The 19485-nt window shown below is 38.2% G+C and overlaps 1 protein-coding gene across 1 annotated transcript in view; it reads right to left on the bottom strand.

Moving 5' to 3' along the window:
• Positions 1–19485, bottom strand: part of kif26ba (kinesin family member 26Ba) — a 98231-nt gene that overhangs the window by 37325 nt on the left and 41421 nt on the right. Inside the window, exon 4 of the mRNA XM_079632816.1 lies at positions 17732–17901. Within this exon, the coding sequence (XP_079488942.1) occupies positions 17732–17901 (170 nt within the window). The remainder of the gene's footprint in view (positions 1–17731; positions 17902–19485) is intronic.

Raw genomic sequence — 19485 nt, 5'->3', positions numbered from 1 at the left:
TGCCGCAATCGCTAACGTTTGGTCGTGACGAAACTTCAACTCAAACTAGCGCACGACCTCAACGTCATCGTTCTCAGCCACTCCCTCTATTCGCTGATTGGACCAGTAAAAAATTGACCGGAGAAAACCCGCGAATATACCTTCACGAAGTGGAACGCACTTCAAAATGGCGGCAGGGATTCCCCCGAGGGGAAGTGCTTAGGGAAGTTCGCAAGCGCGTGTCTAAAAGTGTACTGGAACGCAACCCAGGTCAATACATTTGTTGAAGTTCTGTAGTTCTTCGAAAAGGACCAAAAAGGAGCATAAAAACAATATGAATTTTGTCCTTTTGTCCTATACTCTTAATCAATATGCACCAATGCTACATTTTTCTTAATGTCATAATCATTTGTTAACAAACAAGTATTAATTACTTCAATGAGCTCATTGTTTATGCCTTAAATTATTACATTGTTTGAATACATTTTTAGATAACTGTGATTTTGTATATGTACATTTCTGAAATACATATTTAGACAGTTACCTCTGATAACAGATCCCTCTAAATTGTATTGTACTCTAAAATTAATTCACGCTTGCACATATTCAGACTTGCCACCTCAAGATGCATTACATTGGATTTAATGCCAGTAATGTCACTGGTTCTACGTGCCTCGTGATTTAAAGGGATAGTTAAAAAAAAAAATGTAATACTGTCAATATTTACTCATCTCATGAGGTTCCAAACCTGTATGACTTTATTTCTTTTGCATAACACAAAAAAGGACTTTCATTGTATAGACAGAAACATTCTCCAAAATATCTTCTGTTGTGTTCCATGGAAGAACGAAAGGTTTTGAATGACATGAGAGTGAGTAAGAGATGCCTGAGGCCCTGTTTACACCTGCTATTAAGATGCATGTTTGTCAATCGGATCATAAACACTAAAATGGTGTCTTATACGGTTTGAGTTTGTCCACTTTTGACCACTTCCAGTCGAAAACGCATTCGACCGGTTTGCTTTCGTAGTGTAAACGGTCATGTGATCGAATGCATTTGAACATCCACAAAAGACAACCTACTCTATGCCTATTGACCTAATGCATAAACACTATGGGAAGCGTGCAAGCCAGACGGGATTTCAACTTTTTCGGCTAAAATCAGGACAGAAGTTGTTGAAAGTGGACAATAGAGATGGATTAAAACACCGGGTGTAAACGGGAATGCATCTCCCTCGTCTACTTGTGATCCGATCGACCAAAACACATCTTAATACCAGGTGTAAACAGGGCCAGAATGTTAATTTTGGCATGAGCTATTCCTTTAAAAACAGCATTTTAATAGGTCTCTTTTTCATAACAATACTACAGAAAGACACTGAAGTCATAAAATATACAAAAGACTAAGACACAAAAGATTAGGTTTAGATCATGTTAAGCCAAAGCACAAAGTGAGTAATCCACCGGGTCAGACGTGCCCAGTAGGCTAATAATGTCCGTATAACGTCAGCTCTCTGTATAGCCAGAAACACTGAACTTCCCTATTGTCCTTAAAACAACCTTCATCTCCAAAGGACTCAGAACATCCTTAGACATTTCTGGGTGACACCGTTTCACTGCTGCGGCACTGGAAAAAAAAGGGCCTGCAGTCAACCTGCAGTCGTGTTCTGGCGGTGCTTTGTGTCAGAGGGGCTGTTGTCTAATTTCCCTGTCACTTTTCATACATCCTGCTCTGATCCACAGCTGCAGAGCCGCCGCATAGAGATTCAACCCCAAACATAGAGCATGAAAGAGGCAGGCCACAGCGTTCCCACTGCTATATCGCACACCGTAAAGCTTTAACATCATACACAACGAAAATGTCTGTTACATATCGCTTCTAATTAGTCAGCGTTCTTCCCATATGGTGCAGATTAAAGGGGATTCGCTTGCATAATGAGTGGGGAGGAGAGATAAACAGGCAGCAGCTACAGTACATATATGTGAGCGTTTTTGCCGATAAGCCTTATTAAGTAGAACATTTCAAATGGGTTTTCAGTGGATGGACAGTTTGACTTTGTGTCGGCCCAGATCCGGGCCACATCTGATACATGTGGATTCAACGCGTACCAGATGTGGGCCGGATCTGGGCCGACACTATGTTGCTGTCTGGCTTGCAATGGGAAAGTTCATACTTTTGAGTTTTGAGTTTAAGACTATGGCTGAATTTGGAATAGCAATGGAATTCTTGCCATCAGAAGGATAAATTAGATTTTAGAATATAATATGATTTTTGCTGTATTGTTGATCAAATAAATGCTTGGTGAGCATAAGAGACTTCTTTCAAAAACATGAAAAAAAAATGACCACCCACAATTTTTTAATGGTAGTGTATATGAGAAAATATAAGCAATTAAAAACGTGTTACAAATTTATTTATGTAAATATATTTGCAATTTATTTTGGGGCATTTTTTTACATTTTGAAACGTATTTAATAATATATATCTGAAAATGTTTTTTAATAGTTGAATATGACTTTTGTGGTCTGCAATTCATTTGTCTTTAAATTCATTAATTAAATTTTAGCTTCAGAATAGCATTTCCAGAATTCTAGACTTGCAATAGCGCAAGGGGTCGTGGGCAAAATTAGCCAAAAAAACATGAACAGATGAACACACACAAAAATCAGCATGCTGCTGATTCCTTCAGACTTAAGCTGTAGCTAACATAACTCGCAATGGTTATTCATATTTAAATGAGCAGAACTCCATAGCCCCGGGATTCTAATTAAACGCCTCACTCATTAAAAGCTTGACTGGCACTATCTCTCAGCCTCTTTTGTATGCATACTTCTAACATGGTTTAGGTTTTGGGCCTGGTTTGAAAATTAATCACTAATTTATTAATCTTTCCGCACAACCCCTTTGCCGAACGATGCCACAGTTTTCAGATTTCAACAGATCTGCTGCTAATAAAGCTGTTTACTTTAGTTAGTATCTGGAATACCTAATGAGCCATTATGAGAGTTAATTGACGGGGCTGAGGAGCATTTATTTTGGGGTCTAACGTCAGCCTGCTCAGATTAAACCAATCAGAGCAATCCCATGAAAAAATTACTTCTCCCAAACATATTTTTAACTATAAAATGATTTTATTTCCCCCTATAGCTCTCTCCTCGCTGGCTTTGCTGCTGTAGTGCTTAAAAAATAAACCCATTAGTGTGCTGTAAAAGAGTTCTAGCATTCCATGATGGTTTAAAGTCTGTCTTTCATTACATATCTGTGCCATTCATTTGTTCATATTCTATATGATTAAAGTTCTTATTCTTCTGCGCTCATAAAAGACAAATAATCAGCAAATTGTATGTAAAGGAGTCTATATTGTGTGATGATATTTCACTGTCAACAGGATGAAGATGCTAAAATAGAGCATAACCAGAGGAGTTGGACCCATGTATAAATCCCCACAATTCTGACCTGTGAGATTGTACAGCGCTTGGAGGCTGTTTCTGCAGATAAGGTTCTCCCAGACAGCCAAGCTGCTTCTTCACTGGATCATCAAACAAACCACAGAGGGTGAGACCGCTCAAGCAAAAAATAGAGCGCTTTGAATCGGAATGCTGCCTTAGTGAGTCAGCATAGGCAAAGCCATGGTAGTGGAAGGCCAAAGAAACAGCCCGATCAGTCTATACTTATTGAGCAGGGCAGCATAATTCAACTACTGCGCATACTAGAATAGAATAGAATAGAATAGAATAGAATAGAATAGAATAGAATAGAATAGAATAGAATAGAATAGAATAGAATACAATAGAATAGAATAGAATAGAATAGAATACAATAGAATAGAATGATGTACTATGATGATCTCTATTTTAGAACATGCTGGTCTTAAGCATGGCCATCAAAAAAAAAAAAAAAAAAAAAGAATTCTTAATTAGGTTACAAAAGATATTCAGTCAAGAGCAGTGAGTGATTTTTTCTTTGTCTTTTGTTGTTTGATTAAGATTAAAAACTCAGGCAGCAGCAGGATATATTAGGCTACTGTCACTTTAAAAGGGGACCTATTATGCAAAATTCACTTTTACATGGTGTTGGAACATAAATGTGTGTCGGTAGTGTGTGTGCACAACCAACCTATAATGGTAAAAAAAAAAAAAAGTATATTCCCATAAATCATAACCAGTGTCTCAAAATGAGTCGTTTGCATTTTCCATTCATTGTGATGACTGAAAAATCTATTTTACATTTTTAAAATGTTGACAATTTTGTGTGAATTTGTCCGTTCAAGCGCAAGTAGATGTGAAAGAGAACTTATTTGCACGCTGTCTAAAACGCGGCTATATATAAATAAGAATTATTCAAAGTCTTATATAATATAGTGTATATATAGGCCTAATATAAAAAAAGAATTATTAACTTTAATAAAATATATACAATTAATAATTAATTATTAAATATAATAATATCCAAAATAATAATACAATATTTAAATAATAAAAAAGCATATAATTTATAATTCATTATAAAATTAAATTCTAAGCCCAGTCAGAGGAGGTGCACAGACTTGCAGCCTCTGTAGAGGTAGTTCAATTCCTGTTTCACTCTGAAATATGTCACTTGAAAGTAAAACAGGTTGTTCCTGTTGAGCTAAAAAGCCTACACGGAAATCGGAATGTTTTTTGGCCTTCAAACAAGACATAAATTGCATAACCAAGTGGTGCTGAGGTGATCTAAGCCTCCTGAAGGCCAGATCCGTTACTGCTAACTGCAGACGGAAGAACACACCAGTATAGAATCTGCTGTTACTATGGTGACGCTAGTTAACAGCTGAAAAAGGGACTGACTGATGGTCATATTGTGTGACTCAGACGATAAAGGACAAATGTAGGAATGAAACAACATGGTTGATACCAAATCCTCATATTTCTGAATTGGACCATAAGGAAAATCATTAGATGTGTCAGAATTCTGGAATGATCAATATTATGTTGTTAATATTCTAATCAGTATAAAACAGTATAATATTGATCAATATTATTATAAAGCGACACATTTCAGAGTGATAATTACTGTTAAATATTGACAATTTAACTTTAAAGGCTGCATTACCTACAAAAGGAGCCTAAAATGATGCCTAAATAGTCATTTGGTGTACATACATTTCAGATGTAAATAGGGTCAATTTTAACATGATGTTGTCTCAACATGCATTAAATATTACATAAAACTGCTTTATCAGGCCACTGAATATTTGTGTTGAGAATATTCTACATAATATTCTAGATCTGGAGTGTAGAAGAACATCAGACTCAATTGAGACCAAAGGGTCTGTGTATCCATTTATAGTACCAAAGATTCTCTGCTTCACTGGCTCCAGGGTGCCCTCCAAAATGAATAATGTCAGCCAGGGCAGGAAACATGGGACAGGGAGGCGAGGGGTTGCTGTAATTGGACAACAAAGTTCTCAACGTTCAATAGTCATGAGCTTTGTGCCAAAACCTAGAGCTGACTACATAGGTAGCATTTTAAGGCATTGGCACATTCCCATCACAAAGACTGTCCAATGATACCACATTTAAAAATAAAAAAATAAAAAAATGAGGGGGGGGGGGTGAATTATATCCCATAATATGATATATATATTAATTATATTATATTTTTTTTTTATATATATATATATATATATATATATATATATATATAATTCATAATAAAATATAATGTATTATAATAATGGGATTTGTTCTAAAACATAATAATATAAATACATACCGGTATATATATAGTGAAGCTATACATATATACATATACAGTAAGTTGCACAGACTTTTTGCCCATGTAGATCAAAACTGGTGTCTTATATAGTTCCCTATCAGTGAGAATGCTGTCGTAGAAGTCAGTTGTCTCTGTAGAACAGCTCACTAAACTTTGGAACAAAGCCATAATGTGTGGGTGGAGAGTTTTGGCTCTGGTTCCCTTTATTCCAAGCTACAGTAGCCACTGGCAGTGTAATGGAATTGTGGGAATTGTAGGCATACTCTCCCTCTATTTACATTTAATTAGATCCGCAAATGGAGCTGCAGGCTCTTATCTTCAATAAAGGCCTTCACTGATCTCTAGAGGTCAATTTCATGCCTCTGAGTGATAATGCTGATAGTAATTACCATGATTATCATCAGAATTATTGCAGCTCTCATCAATGGCTGACTCCGGGCCTGTTATATTATTAACCTCTATGCTTAAGCATGTCATTTGGCCGTAGCTTGTTAGATACTAACTCGCCACGATCACAGGGTCCTAAAGGTCCTGATGTGCGTACGGCTGGCCTGGTGAGTCAAACTGTATCAATTAACCATGGGAGCATGCTCTAATTGTCCTCTATAGCAGAATCAATGCTAATTTATCTGTAAATATAAGACCTAATCGTTCAATTTAGTAGAATGGAAACAAATATTCCAGTTTGGGACCAAGTGTACTGTAAAAGATTCAAAATCTCCCAAATGAAAAGCCTAAATGGCCATTATTCTGAATATTACATTGGACGTGTTCAACTCAATTTCTATGTTATGGCGCAGAAAGAGCTCATAATCATCTCTGGCTTCAGCCTGCATTTATAATTTATGTAGGGGTCATTATAAGGCCTGATGTCCACTTGTCACTGCTTTGTGACACACTTTAAGTGATCGCTCACATCCTCTCACAGCTAAATGGATTGGATCAGGAGTTAATTGCCCTGATTTTTAAGTGCCCCCTCATTCCTGTCAAACAAGATGAATGGGAACGAGAGAGAGACGTTTCAAAGAAAAAGGGGTAAAGTTCATTGCTTGCAGCTCAGGGTCGTCGTCTTTATGAATCATAATTCTAGCTTTGAAAAAAAAATCACTGTTATGGTCTCATAGACTAAGGGCTGTTGTTCTATACACGCTTGTATCCACTTGCCTGTAACATTCACGATCAGGTTCATTAGAAAATGTATTACATATCACAGCGAATACACATACACAAAAAAAAAATCAGTGTTGCTATGATTATTTAACTTTTCTAGGGTATTCTTGAGGTGTTGCTAGGTAGGTGGTCGCTTATAAGTCAAAGAAAGCTTTATAGTCAATGAGGGAACAACCATAAGTCTATACCTCCCCTCAAAAAGACAAATTTCCCCCACAAAATAAATCTGAACTGCGGCTCTAGGTGGAAATAATGAGGATAGGCTAATTTAGAGCAAAAGTGTCAGTCAGACATTAATATACATATCTATATATACACACACGCCAAGCACTGCTGTACTGAAATGCCTTCAGAGACAGGCATCCCCTAAGGCGAATATTTATGGAATAAATGTGGCTGGGCTCTTTAGAGGGACACTAATGAAACCTCTCACTCTCCTCACGCCCCGCTGTCCCGCACGTTCGGCAGCTCAATCGATCATTCAAGCGTGTGGGGGGAGAGAGGGTTGCAGAGGAGGGGGTTGGTCCCGCGATGGAGGGGTCAGTGCTGATGTGAGGGGTTTCTGAGGCGACCCTGCTTGTTTTAAAGGCCACGGTGAAGTAAGAAGGTGGTGCGCTGAGAGGCGCAGAGGGGGGGCGGTACGGCACGGGAGAGTTAATGAACAAAACGACACATACTGCACATACTGACAGTGGCCGCGGTTATGCATGGCTGCTCGCATTATATCATCTCTGGGGTACGTACCCCGCACCCCACCTTCATTCGTTCACACACAAACCATCTGTAGAGCACAGTGAAAGGATCAGAATACAGTGCAAGAAATATGTTTCTGATTAAGTCTCTTCATCAGGGGAAAAGAATGAGAATGAGTGTATTAAAAATTAACAGTGAAGAAGGGGTTCTGTTTTCCAAACAAAATATATAAATCTAATGCTGTTCTAAAAGGAAATTTAAGCAGGCATTTTATGCAGGCAGGAAAAATGTAGGCATTCATAAATAAATATCTTTGTAAACTATTTCATAAATATATTTAAAATATATTTTTTTAAAATACTTATATATGCAAATAGGAATATGAAAATATTTAAGCACGCATTTTAAGACAGGCAGGGAAATTTAGGTAGTTGTTATTTATTTATTTATTTATTTAGTAAATAAATAAATAATTACATTTTTGTCTTTGTAAGCAATTTCAAAAAATAATTAATTTTTATTAAATAATAAAAAGACTGTTATAAAAATTGTACATTCATTTATATATGCAAATATTGGCAGGACATTTTTCATATTTTATATACAATATGATATTTATGATATAATCTTGAAAATATGAGATCATTCACAAATATAGGTGAAATTCGAAAAAAATTTATTTCATTTATTTCAGTAATTCAACTTAAAAGGTAAAACTAATTACATGCAAAGTGAGATATTTCACTTCTTTTGATATTTCACTGTTATCATTTTGATGATTGTGGCTTACAGCTATAAAAAACAGCTTTTCACAATATTCTAATTTTGAATTTGGGGTTTTCATAAGCTGTAAGCCATAATCATCAAAATGATAACAAATAAAGGCGTGAAATATCTCACTTTGCATGTAATGAGTCTATATAATATATTAGTTTCACCTTTCACCAAGTAGAATTGAAATAAATGAACTTTTGCACAATATTCACATTTTTCGAGTTTCACCTGTATATACAGTAAGATGGATTGTATTTTTTTAAACTAACCAACCAGGTTACAGATAATCATACCGCAGGGCTCTGGGGAGGGTGTTTAGATGTGGGGTACAGCAGGGATGTGAGGGTGGAGGAGAAGCAGATGGATAGAGAAAGAGGAGGAGAACGACCTGTACTGGAATTAAGCCATTGCTGAGATGTCAATTTTCCCTTCTGCACGGCAGAGACTCATTCCTGTGCCAACACACCTGGGATAGCACAACTGACTGGTCCAAGGCAGATCTAGAAATAGATCTAAACGATACGAGAACAGGGCTTTAGAGCGCTCCCAAGATCACCTTACAGCACAGGAACTTCCTTTAGGAGAGTGAAAAATTGGGATACCCGCAAGCAAATCTAGGTGTATAGACTTCAGATCGCACGGAATCCCACTTTAAACAATGAGAAGAATGATTACTAATACAGTGAGAGATAAATATCCATATAGGAAAGCATGGAGACTGTTACACAGAACAGACACAGCCAGAGCTCTACTGTAGATAAGAAACCATAACACTGAAAGGCTTTTTCCACAACAAAAATCATTAAAAAGAACACTTCCTTATGGGCAACCCGCTGTACCATTTTAGGTCAGTGTGTCCTTACTTAAAGTGCAGCGGCCGAGACCAGGGATCAGGGGTCCCGCCAGAACAAACGAGAGCCACAGGAACGTGACATGGGTGAGTGAAGCAAAGGAAAAGAGAGGAGGGACTGTTGAAAAGTCAGGCATGGTTGCACAGGGGTGACGGTTGGCCCCCTGACTCCGGTGAGCAAGGCTGATGATAGAGTCTCTCATGCAGTCAGATCAGCTATTCATCGTGTGCCAACAGCAGACAGCAACTCGTAGACTGGCGCTGACGGAGCCAACACAGGGTTAGTAAATCCACTTGTGAAAAATGAGACTTCACCATAGTTTCACCAAAATACCATATTTAATAAAATAACTGCATGGTTATTTAAAATACAATCATTTTCTGAAAGGTTTTTTTTTAAGTTTGAAGGAAATCATATCAATTGATTATGGATTTACGTTTGAGGTATTATCATGGAGATGAATTAAAGCTACATTATGTAATATTTTTGCAATAAAATTTCCAAAAATCACTTACACAGTGTTATATATTTCGTGCATTTGTGTACTTACAATATCCCAAAAGTTACCAAAGATTTTTAATTTCAGAGAAATTCCAATTTTAAATAATTGTCGTCCCGGAAAACCGTCCCGGCCGCTCGTACTGCCATAGTAACCATGGCGACAGACGTGGACAACTGCGTACTAGTGCGTAACGTCTAGCTGCACACTGTTGTTGTTTCGTTCAAACATTATGGACCATGGCAAGCAGATTTTGGGAAAAAAGGAGAACTGTATGTTATTTTAATGTTGATCTAGCTTACTGTTAGTCTCATATAGCAAGCAAACTAACACAACATTATAACTTTCAACACACTCAAATGCAGTTTAGTGTGATAGTGTAGACCAAGTGAAACAGCGCTGCGTTGCCTCACAAGTTTAATTTGTCTAATAAACTGACCTTTGTGAGTAGTAATTCAGCACTTGCGGGTAGTTCGGTAGAATTAAATGTCCTTATTCCTTAAAGGTGGGGTATGTGATTTGCAAAACGGCTGGCAGATTTTGAAAATACACAACTCAAATGGTCCTTCTTTCCTTTGACTCCACCCATTCAAAGAACAGGACATGGATGGGGGGGGTATGGTACGACCGATTGATTGACGCACTTACTGTCCAATGATTCTAGGTGGTCTTGGAAATTATTAGCTGGAGTTTTTTGAGTCCTGCCCATTCCACAGATGATTAAATTGCTTAATTTTTATTTCAGTGCTTCTAACTCAGTGGCTGTAAGTGGGTTAGGAATAGGATTTTAAATGATTTTGAAAAAATGGCCAAAAAAGAGAATTACATACCCCACCTTTAATATCCGCGGGACTCATGTGTGCGGCGATGATATCTGTCTCTTATTAGCAATCGCACCCTGCTTCATACCACAGTCATGATAAAACATCAATGTATTCACTCATCCATAAACATTATTAGATCCATCGGTTTGACGACAAGTTCCATAATTCCGCAGGAAATTTTGCGTCAATTCTAAAACAATTACATATTGTATCTTTAATGACTCTTCCTGCAGGTTACATTACACTTTACTTTATGACACTCAACCAACTCGTCCATTAACTAAACCTTTGTGAGTGAATCATTGAGTCATTTGCTCAACCGTTTTATTCAAAAACACGAATTTACTCGAAACAAAACAAGTGATGGTCTATATGAGCAAGTCACTGAATCATTCACTCAACTGATTCGTTCAAAACACTGATTCATTCAGGAACTTAAAGGGCACCTATTATGACATTTAAAATGTTCCTAATATTGTTGTGGGAGTCCCCAACAACAGTTTTACATGCATGCAATGACAAAAAACACTTTTGTTTTCGTATAATATGCATTTATTTTTACCTGATTTGCTCACCGACTCCCAAATGAATCGTTTAACGACTCGTTTTTCAAACCCCTCCTTTGCGCGACGCTAATCTGCGTTGATTGGTCAGATGACCCAGCAGTGTTTACATAGATAATACTTATTTTTAACACGGAGTACAATGATGCTTTTATCAATTAAATTGTGTTATAATAATGATTATAGTCCACTGCTTTATAGTTTGTAGTAAAAAACGAAAAATAAGATAAATAATTTAATGTTATGTTATGTTAGCGATAGCCCAGAGTTCATATTGTAAAAGCACAATCAGTCTTTGTTTGCATTAGCCTGATGCATAAACATAACGTTTTTACAAATAAAAAAATTAAAAAAAATGCAGTTACGTTAGGCTACGAGGTATTATTCTATTCTTTAAGACAACTCCGAAAACAACGACAAACACTTCACATATCTCAATACAATTGCCATTGAAGACCTAGAAGCTAAACGGTGCTTAGCCTACACAACAAACAAAATAATTATTAAGCATGCTACATAAAATATAAAAGCAAAAATTATTAATAACACTTACAGGTTGTGATATGGAGGAGGAAGCTGATGCAAATACACTTGGAACTGAACCTTCCTTCAATATTCCTTCCTTCGAATCCAAGTTTGATTGCATTTAAAAAACAATCGTCTTCAAAATGGTGCGAACAAAGCACAAGGCTCGGACTATACTTCTGTGGTATAGTGAATTGTAGCCACTTAGTCTTCAAATGCTCCTCCTTGGGCAGATTAAAAAGTTGTCTTTTGTGTCGCACTTCAGAACACAGCATCTCGTCGCCATGATGTTTTCAAGTTTTCCTTGGAGCGCAATAAGTGGGCGTATCGTATTCAAATAACTTGACAAGTTGACGTCATCTAGTCAGAGAAAAAGCTTCGGTCTTCTAACGATTCATAAAAATGACTCCGAGTCGACTCTTACTTTTGAAAGACAATAACTTTATATACGGTGCACTTTCATATTTCAAACTTTGCAGGATATTTTTGTTCACTTAGATCTATGTTACACACTACATGAAAGGTAAATTTCAAAATTCCATAATAGGTGCCCTTTAAACTGTGTGAGGGAATCACTGAATAATTTGCATCCGATTTGTTCAAAAAACCTAATTCTTTCCAAGCTAAACAAGCAATGGTATTTGAGATGAGTTACGCGCTGCGTCAGAAATCAATTACTTCCCTACAAGTATGCGTACAGAGCACATAACAGTAAGCCAACAGAGCAGTACCTCTGAATACATAGTATTTAAAAAACAGTAAGCCGACCTTCCACCCGAGATTCTGAAGTGCGCATTTAATGGGCGCTAGTAGGTCCCGTGATAGAAACAACATGGCAGATAATCAGTAGCCTGGTTCTACCAGACTCTCGTACTTTTCATTTGTGCAGAGAGTCTGTCCTCTCTCCATTGACCAGCATTAACTTTCTTGTAGGCAGGTACTCTGTTGAAGTTTAAAACTATTGGATCCATAACCAATCGCTAACGTTTGGTCGTAACGTATGACGACTCAACTAGCGCACAACCTCAACGTCATCGTTCTCAGCCACTCCCTCTGTTCGCTGATTGGACCTGCAAAAAAATAATCGGAGAAAACCCAAGAATATACCACAATCCCAGACCTAGTACTGAAGGAAAATGAAAATTGAGCGGAAGTACATAGGAGGGCGGAGCCAGGCTATAAACAGTAGTACGTCTGAATTTTATTTATAATACCCATTTTCATACAATATAAAACACGGTCGAGAAGTAAATTCAAATTCAAATGTAGTACCAACTCAGACAATATGCGGTTTCGGACCGATTTGTTACAAAGCACTGATTTATTCACTAATAAAAAGAGTGAGTCTTTGGAATCATTCGCTCAACATATTAGTTTAATAGCACAGATTAATTCAGGAACGAAACCCCACTTCCATGTGTTGCTCAGAGATGCGCAATGGTGTATATATAATAGGAATGTTCATTTTCTGGCATTTTTAAATAAACAGTAAAACGTTCAAATGGCTTTTAGAACATTTAAATGTGGCGCATTTATCAAAAGAAGAACAGAATGTCTTTCTCGGTTTCTGGAAAGAAGGCGTGTAAATTACAGATGTGCGGTTGAGTTTGACAGCCCTGCCACATCTTTAACTGAACGCATCCGGATGGTCAGGTCATGACACCTGTCCCATAAAGCACAGCACTCTCTCAAGAAGGCATGTTACGACGACTGTAAATTTTCAGGTGCGAGCACAGAGTAAGGACAGGGGAAAAGAGCAAGGGGTGTGACACGGTCCTGTTTCAAACAAAGAGAAATATGTGTGCCAGGTGTACACATACACACACTTTGGCAGGATAGTCTTTACCTGTCAAGCAACAGGCCGAGACACATATACACAAAAGAGGGCTGTCCTTCATGTAAACCCCGCACCTTCTTCTGAAATTTACAGCCTTCTTTTTTTTACTGCCGAAGGATGGCTGACATTGTCTGCCACATGAGGGCACGGTGGTTATAAATCACACGGCACACTCTCTCCTGCTCTTTTCACTGCTGTGAAAGAGGAAAATGAACAGCAGACACATGTTGAAAAATGCAGAATCAATAGGAACATGAAGCGTGGGAGTTTGCATTTAATATGTTATAAATTTGCTTCAGGATTTTACTCTGGACATGAAGGACGAACTGTACACATTTTCAAAAATATTCCTAAAATTATTATTAACATTATATTGAAAACTATATTATTTATCATAAATTAAACATTATATTCCTAATATAATAGTGCATATAATAATTAATTTCTTATAAGTAATTAAATTAAAATAATGAACGATTAATTTAATTAATTCATTAAATTTAATTAACCTGTTCATATTGTACTGATGAATTTGCAGCAAAACATTTTTAAAATGTTCTTATTGTGCACATAAAGTAAGCTTTGACTTCTAAAACAGATGATATGGGAAAAATGTTCTCTTCTCTTTTAAAAGTAAGCCTATATATGTGCTATGTTCCTATCTATGCAGGATTAGAAGTTTAGTTGCAGATAATTCTTTGCATTCAATATTGTTTTGTCCTGCTGTCTGCAACACACCAGTCGAGAACCACTGATCTAGTACGTTCTCTCGGTCTGGTATCCGCCAGCGTGGTTGATATGAGGCCAGTAAATCACAATGGAAGCCTCTTAACCTCTCTGTGATCTGAACATTAAAGAAATATTTAGAGTGTTTGAGCAATACATCTACAGTAAGATCTCTCATAGGGATTAACAGCACACAAGCAGTATAACAATTCATTCTACAGATGAGGCTAAACGCCATCAATCATAACTGTTTATCCCTCATGTAAAACAAAGTACCACAATTCAGAAACAGAGGCGCTGCCAAATGGCTTCTACTGTAAATGTTTTCTGCCCATTGCCACAGTTTGATAGACGGCTAGGAGATATGAAAAACAAAACGATGGACAAACGAGGAAAGACTGAAACCTTTTCCAACTGAAAGTACTCTTATGAATATTAACTATAAATGTAGTGACATTTGACATTTGAACCAATCTTCAACCGTCATCAACAGATAACTGAGGTGATTTAAACGGCCTCTCGGCAGATTGGACAGATTTTCTCACAGATCTGACATTTGTTCTCCATATACAAATATAATCTAAAAGTCAACGGTTTTCAAAAACGTACGTAATCCATAAAGTATGGGGGAAGATGCTTAAGAACAATGTGCATTTACTTTAAACTTGTAACATATTTAGCAAGTTTAGCATGTGTACAATGATGAATCAGCCAATGTGTTGAGGCAAATAAATGGAAACTATCTAAATAATGTTTGACACACATCCATAGAGTGCTCCACATGGTAAAAACCAACAAGGTTTGTTCTAGTGTGTGACGCATACATGAGTTTCATTGTTCACCCAATGTGATACGCTCTCTGTGTGTTTACATGTAAATAAAAGCCTAATTTGCATCTGTTCCTTTTAGAAAGCAATCGTATCTCTTCACAAGACTTGGATTAAACCGATTGCTTCATTTTGTGATGCTCTAATTACCTTTTTTGGATTTTGGTTTCCTGGACTTTCGATGGAGGGACAGAGAGCACTCAGGTTTCATTAATAATGACTTCATTTGTGTTTCGAAGACTACTCAAACTGGAATGGTCAAAGATCATATATCTAAGACTGTTTGTTGAACATCTCAATATCAGAAATGTCAGATATCAGATACTAACACTTTTTCAGAATAATATTTTTAAATTCTATAATATTCTAATACTCTGTCATCATTTACTCACCCTCATGTCATTCCAAACCTGTATGACTGACTTCTGTGGACCAGAAAGAAATTATAAAGTTCTGTCATGAAACTCTAGATAGCGCAGGCTGATTGGTCCTAAACTCAATCTGCTTGCAATCGCATCATTCTCTATAGGCCACAGCTGATTGGTTCCTGCTGTATCGGTAGCCAATGAACTCGCTGCTCAACCTACAAATTACTTGGTCAGCATTTGCTGTAGCAGTTGCAGCGCGCTTTCAGAAACCCTCCACCTTCCCCAGCTCCACCTGTATAGATCTGCTACGGTAATTCATGTACGCTGTATTGTACACCAGTAAGACTGTGAGTCTTACTTGCTCACAGCAGCTTTGGAAGATGGCAAATTATTATTTTTTATTCATTATGGAGTTTCATTCATTACTTCATTTTGAATTTCATTTCGGAGTGAGCTATTACTGTAATTGAAAGGCGGGATTTCTTTTGATTTTATTAACAAGTGGCCTGTGTTCTGGCATCTAAGCAGTGGGCACAAAGAGGAAGATGGGGGAGAAGAAGATAAAATCATAGTGCCACCACCACTGTAGCCCTCTGACACAAAAAATACATGAACTCCAGCTGCTGTAGAAGGCCTGATTTATTAGAGGCTCTCACGAAAACGAGAGGTTTTGAGGTTTCACATGGACCATTCGTCTCCCACTATCTTGCGGCGCTCTCCTCCTCGACTCCAGCTCCGATAAAACCCCATGATCTATGTCCTCACCCCCTCCCAAGGCCCCACCGGGCGACACAGACCAGAGCACGAATCGGGTAAGAGGATGTCTTTCCCATAGTATGACATAATACCTGTTTCAAAAGACAATACACACAATCATAACAGCGGCAAATGGACTTCCACACTAGATCCAATGATTCTTTACAGGGAGACAGCTATGGGAAAAAGTCAACCGGTGATCAGAGCATCTCATATGACACCATTAACGTGACAACACCTGCCAGTGCCTGTGCATTTGTGCAAGTATGTTTGCAAGTGTGAGAAATGTCCTGTTGACAACAGACAGCTGTGATGATGAGTGCGAGTGAAGGATCAAGCACGAGAGGACATGCAACCACTCTCAGTGTCAGACCTCGAGTCCCCCTACACCCCTTCTATGACTGAGAAATGACAGACAGAGTGTTTATGCTGACTGCAGATGGCCGTCAAGCTCATCACATATTCAGACTTGCGAGAGCCTGCTCAAGGGAAGCTGTCATGTTATTAAGAATTGCTGTCTTCTAGAAGGAAAAATTCATTAAAGAAGATCAAATTCTATAAATCTATCTCTAGTGCATTTGGATGATGTGTTTTTGAAACAGATGATCTGATTGCTCGGTTGGATATGGTGACTAAAAGCATCGGCTTGCTGTGTGAGATAACCTGATATTCTCAAGTATGCATCCAATGGACACTTCACAATCCCATAACAGCAACATGACACCATAGGTAACATGGAAATGTCCAGTTTGTATACAGCACACCTGCATGCTTACAGAAAATACATGATTAAATGCAGTACATACTCTGACCATGTTTGAAAATTGGATGTATCACGGAATTGTAGCCAAATGCAACCCGCTAATCTAAGCACACAACATAGTGAGGTCATGTGACATCACACCTAGAGGGCCCTATTTTAACGATCTGAGCGCATGGTTGGTCTAAAGTGAACGGCACAGGTGCACTTAGGGCGTGTCCGAATCCAATTTTGCGAGTTTAACGACAGGAAAAATGGTCGGCGCGCCCGGCACATGGTCTAAAAGGGTTGTCCCTATTCTCTTAATGAGTAATGGGTGTCAGAGTCTCATCTCCCATTACCTTTAAAAGCCAGTTGCGCTCGCACCATGGCGGATTCGCTATTTACATGGCGGAATTTGCAAGCGGAAAAACTGACCGCTTCTGCAATCATGCGAGAGGTTATAGCTCGCGAGCACACCATCTACAGGACAAAGTGTACGCGTGTTGTGGACCCGCCTATAGGCGCACATAACTAATGCGCTCTTTAAATAACAAAAACATAAAATAATTGTGCCATTGACTTCAGACCAGGTTTCATTTTCCAGTCTATTTCAGCTGCCTCAAAATAGCAACGCGCCAGCATTGCCAACACACCTCGTTTTCAGACCAGGGGCGCACAAATGGGCATTTGCTATTAATGCTATTAAATGCATTTGCTATTTAAACAACATGGCGCAGGACGTGAAAATGATAATTGCGTCGGGCTGGACATAGCAAAACACGCTTGTGTCGCGCCTGGCGCCGCATTGTACCGGGTATCTGATAGGGCACACCGTCTTACCTGGCAAAGAAGGACGCAGCAGCGGAGGTGCCACTGGAGGGCGCTGTGGTTACTGGAGCAGGAGGTGGAGCGGCAGGGTTGCTGTATGCAGTTGGGCGGTCAGCATTGTAGCGGTTGAGCGCGGCTTCGTTTAGACCCTCCCGGTTGCCCTCCGACACCATTTGGGAGATCTGTATGCAAGTAAACATGAGAATTAAAATCAATGTGCAAAACAACTAACGAAATAAGAGCCAAACGCAGTCTAGTTTTGGTAATGTTCTCAATTTAGTATTTTGTGTCCCCCTATGGCTCTTATTTTCCCCCGATATGCATGGGATAAGGGCTGAAAACACACTCTATTTTGGTCTGAACTACAGCAGCGGTAGCTCCCCGCAGACGTCTCTGGAAAGTGTCCCAGGTCACGCAGTGGCAGTGAGTAAGTCTAGCACAGATTCTGCCAGGCATTCAGATAAACAACTCTTAGACGTGAGTCATGAGAAACAGCCCTGATAAGTGTGCAGTGAAGGGCCTACAGCACGGCTGGCTTTCTTAAACAAGCATTCGGCCGGACCCACTCAGGAAGATTTGGAAATAATCCGGACCCCCTTCCCTGCCCCAGCTGTAAATAGATGGCGAGGGCACTGCTGTTGCTGTGGGCCGGGGTCTGTCGTTTCACCCCAAATAAGGACAGACGAGTCCCTGAGGAGGATGAGCTCTGCCGTACAGTGAACCAGCAGCTCTCTGTGTTTACCCCGAATGCTTCACAGATGTAGGAAAGTATCACTCAGATAAGCTTGAAAGGATAGTGAGAAAACCCAGATCTGTGCATTTGTCGCTAAAAATGTCCAGCAGTGGACATTATATATGCATCACAAGACAATTCTTTTTTGATAAACATTTCCAATAAAGTGTAATTTCCACCAAATATATTGTGTTTAATAACATTTTGGGATAGAAATGACATTTTTAGCATTTTTAAATAAAATTACCTTGGTTTTGCTAAGGCTAATTTCACAGCTACCAATTTGTGTATCCTAAACACAGAAAAATACATAGCCTGATATTTTAACTCTTTTTGCGTGATTTGACAAAATTGCAGCTTTGATTGGAAACGACACACAATATAAACATCTGCTAACAAATTAAATGTTTTCTTTACATATCATGTCTCATATTTCATCTTAATCAAGCATGCTCTTAAAGACAGTGTTATTAAAATGTATACATTTTATTATTATGATTAAAAATAATAATAAAATGTAGTATGCATAATAAAAGATAGGTAACAAAAATAATATAATGGTGAATTTATATATTACAGCCATATTATATATTGTATACACATTATGGCCATATTTATTATAAATTACATTATTATTATTATTATTAGATTTTAATTGTATACATTATATATATAATATTATACAAAAAAAAGTGATAAAAAATTAACCACTGGGACATAAAAGTTCAAGAAATACCCAATTAACCCACAGTTTTTCTGCACAGCTTTTCTCACCAAAGTAAAGACGCTTTGCCACTTTGCATCTGCAAACAGGCCTAACAGTTCCAATAGGGACTTTCACACCTCGAAGAAAGAGAGAGTCTAAACTGAGCCATTCACAATCCAAAGGCTCATGCTGTCTTCACAGCCTCACATGTGTTATTTCGGTCTGGCTGCAGGTATGGTGGCAAAACGCACAGCCGTCTTAAAATACTCCATGATGGCACATGACTGACAGGTATATTTAGCAGCGTCTGGACTCGATATACTTCTT

The sequence above is a fragment of the Phoxinus phoxinus genome (assembly GCF_949152265.1).
Source record: "Phoxinus phoxinus genome assembly, chromosome: 13".
Taxonomy (NCBI): Eukaryota; Metazoa; Chordata; class Actinopteri; order Cypriniformes; family Leuciscidae; genus Phoxinus; species Phoxinus phoxinus.
This window is presented reverse-complemented; position numbering and strand designations above follow the sequence as displayed.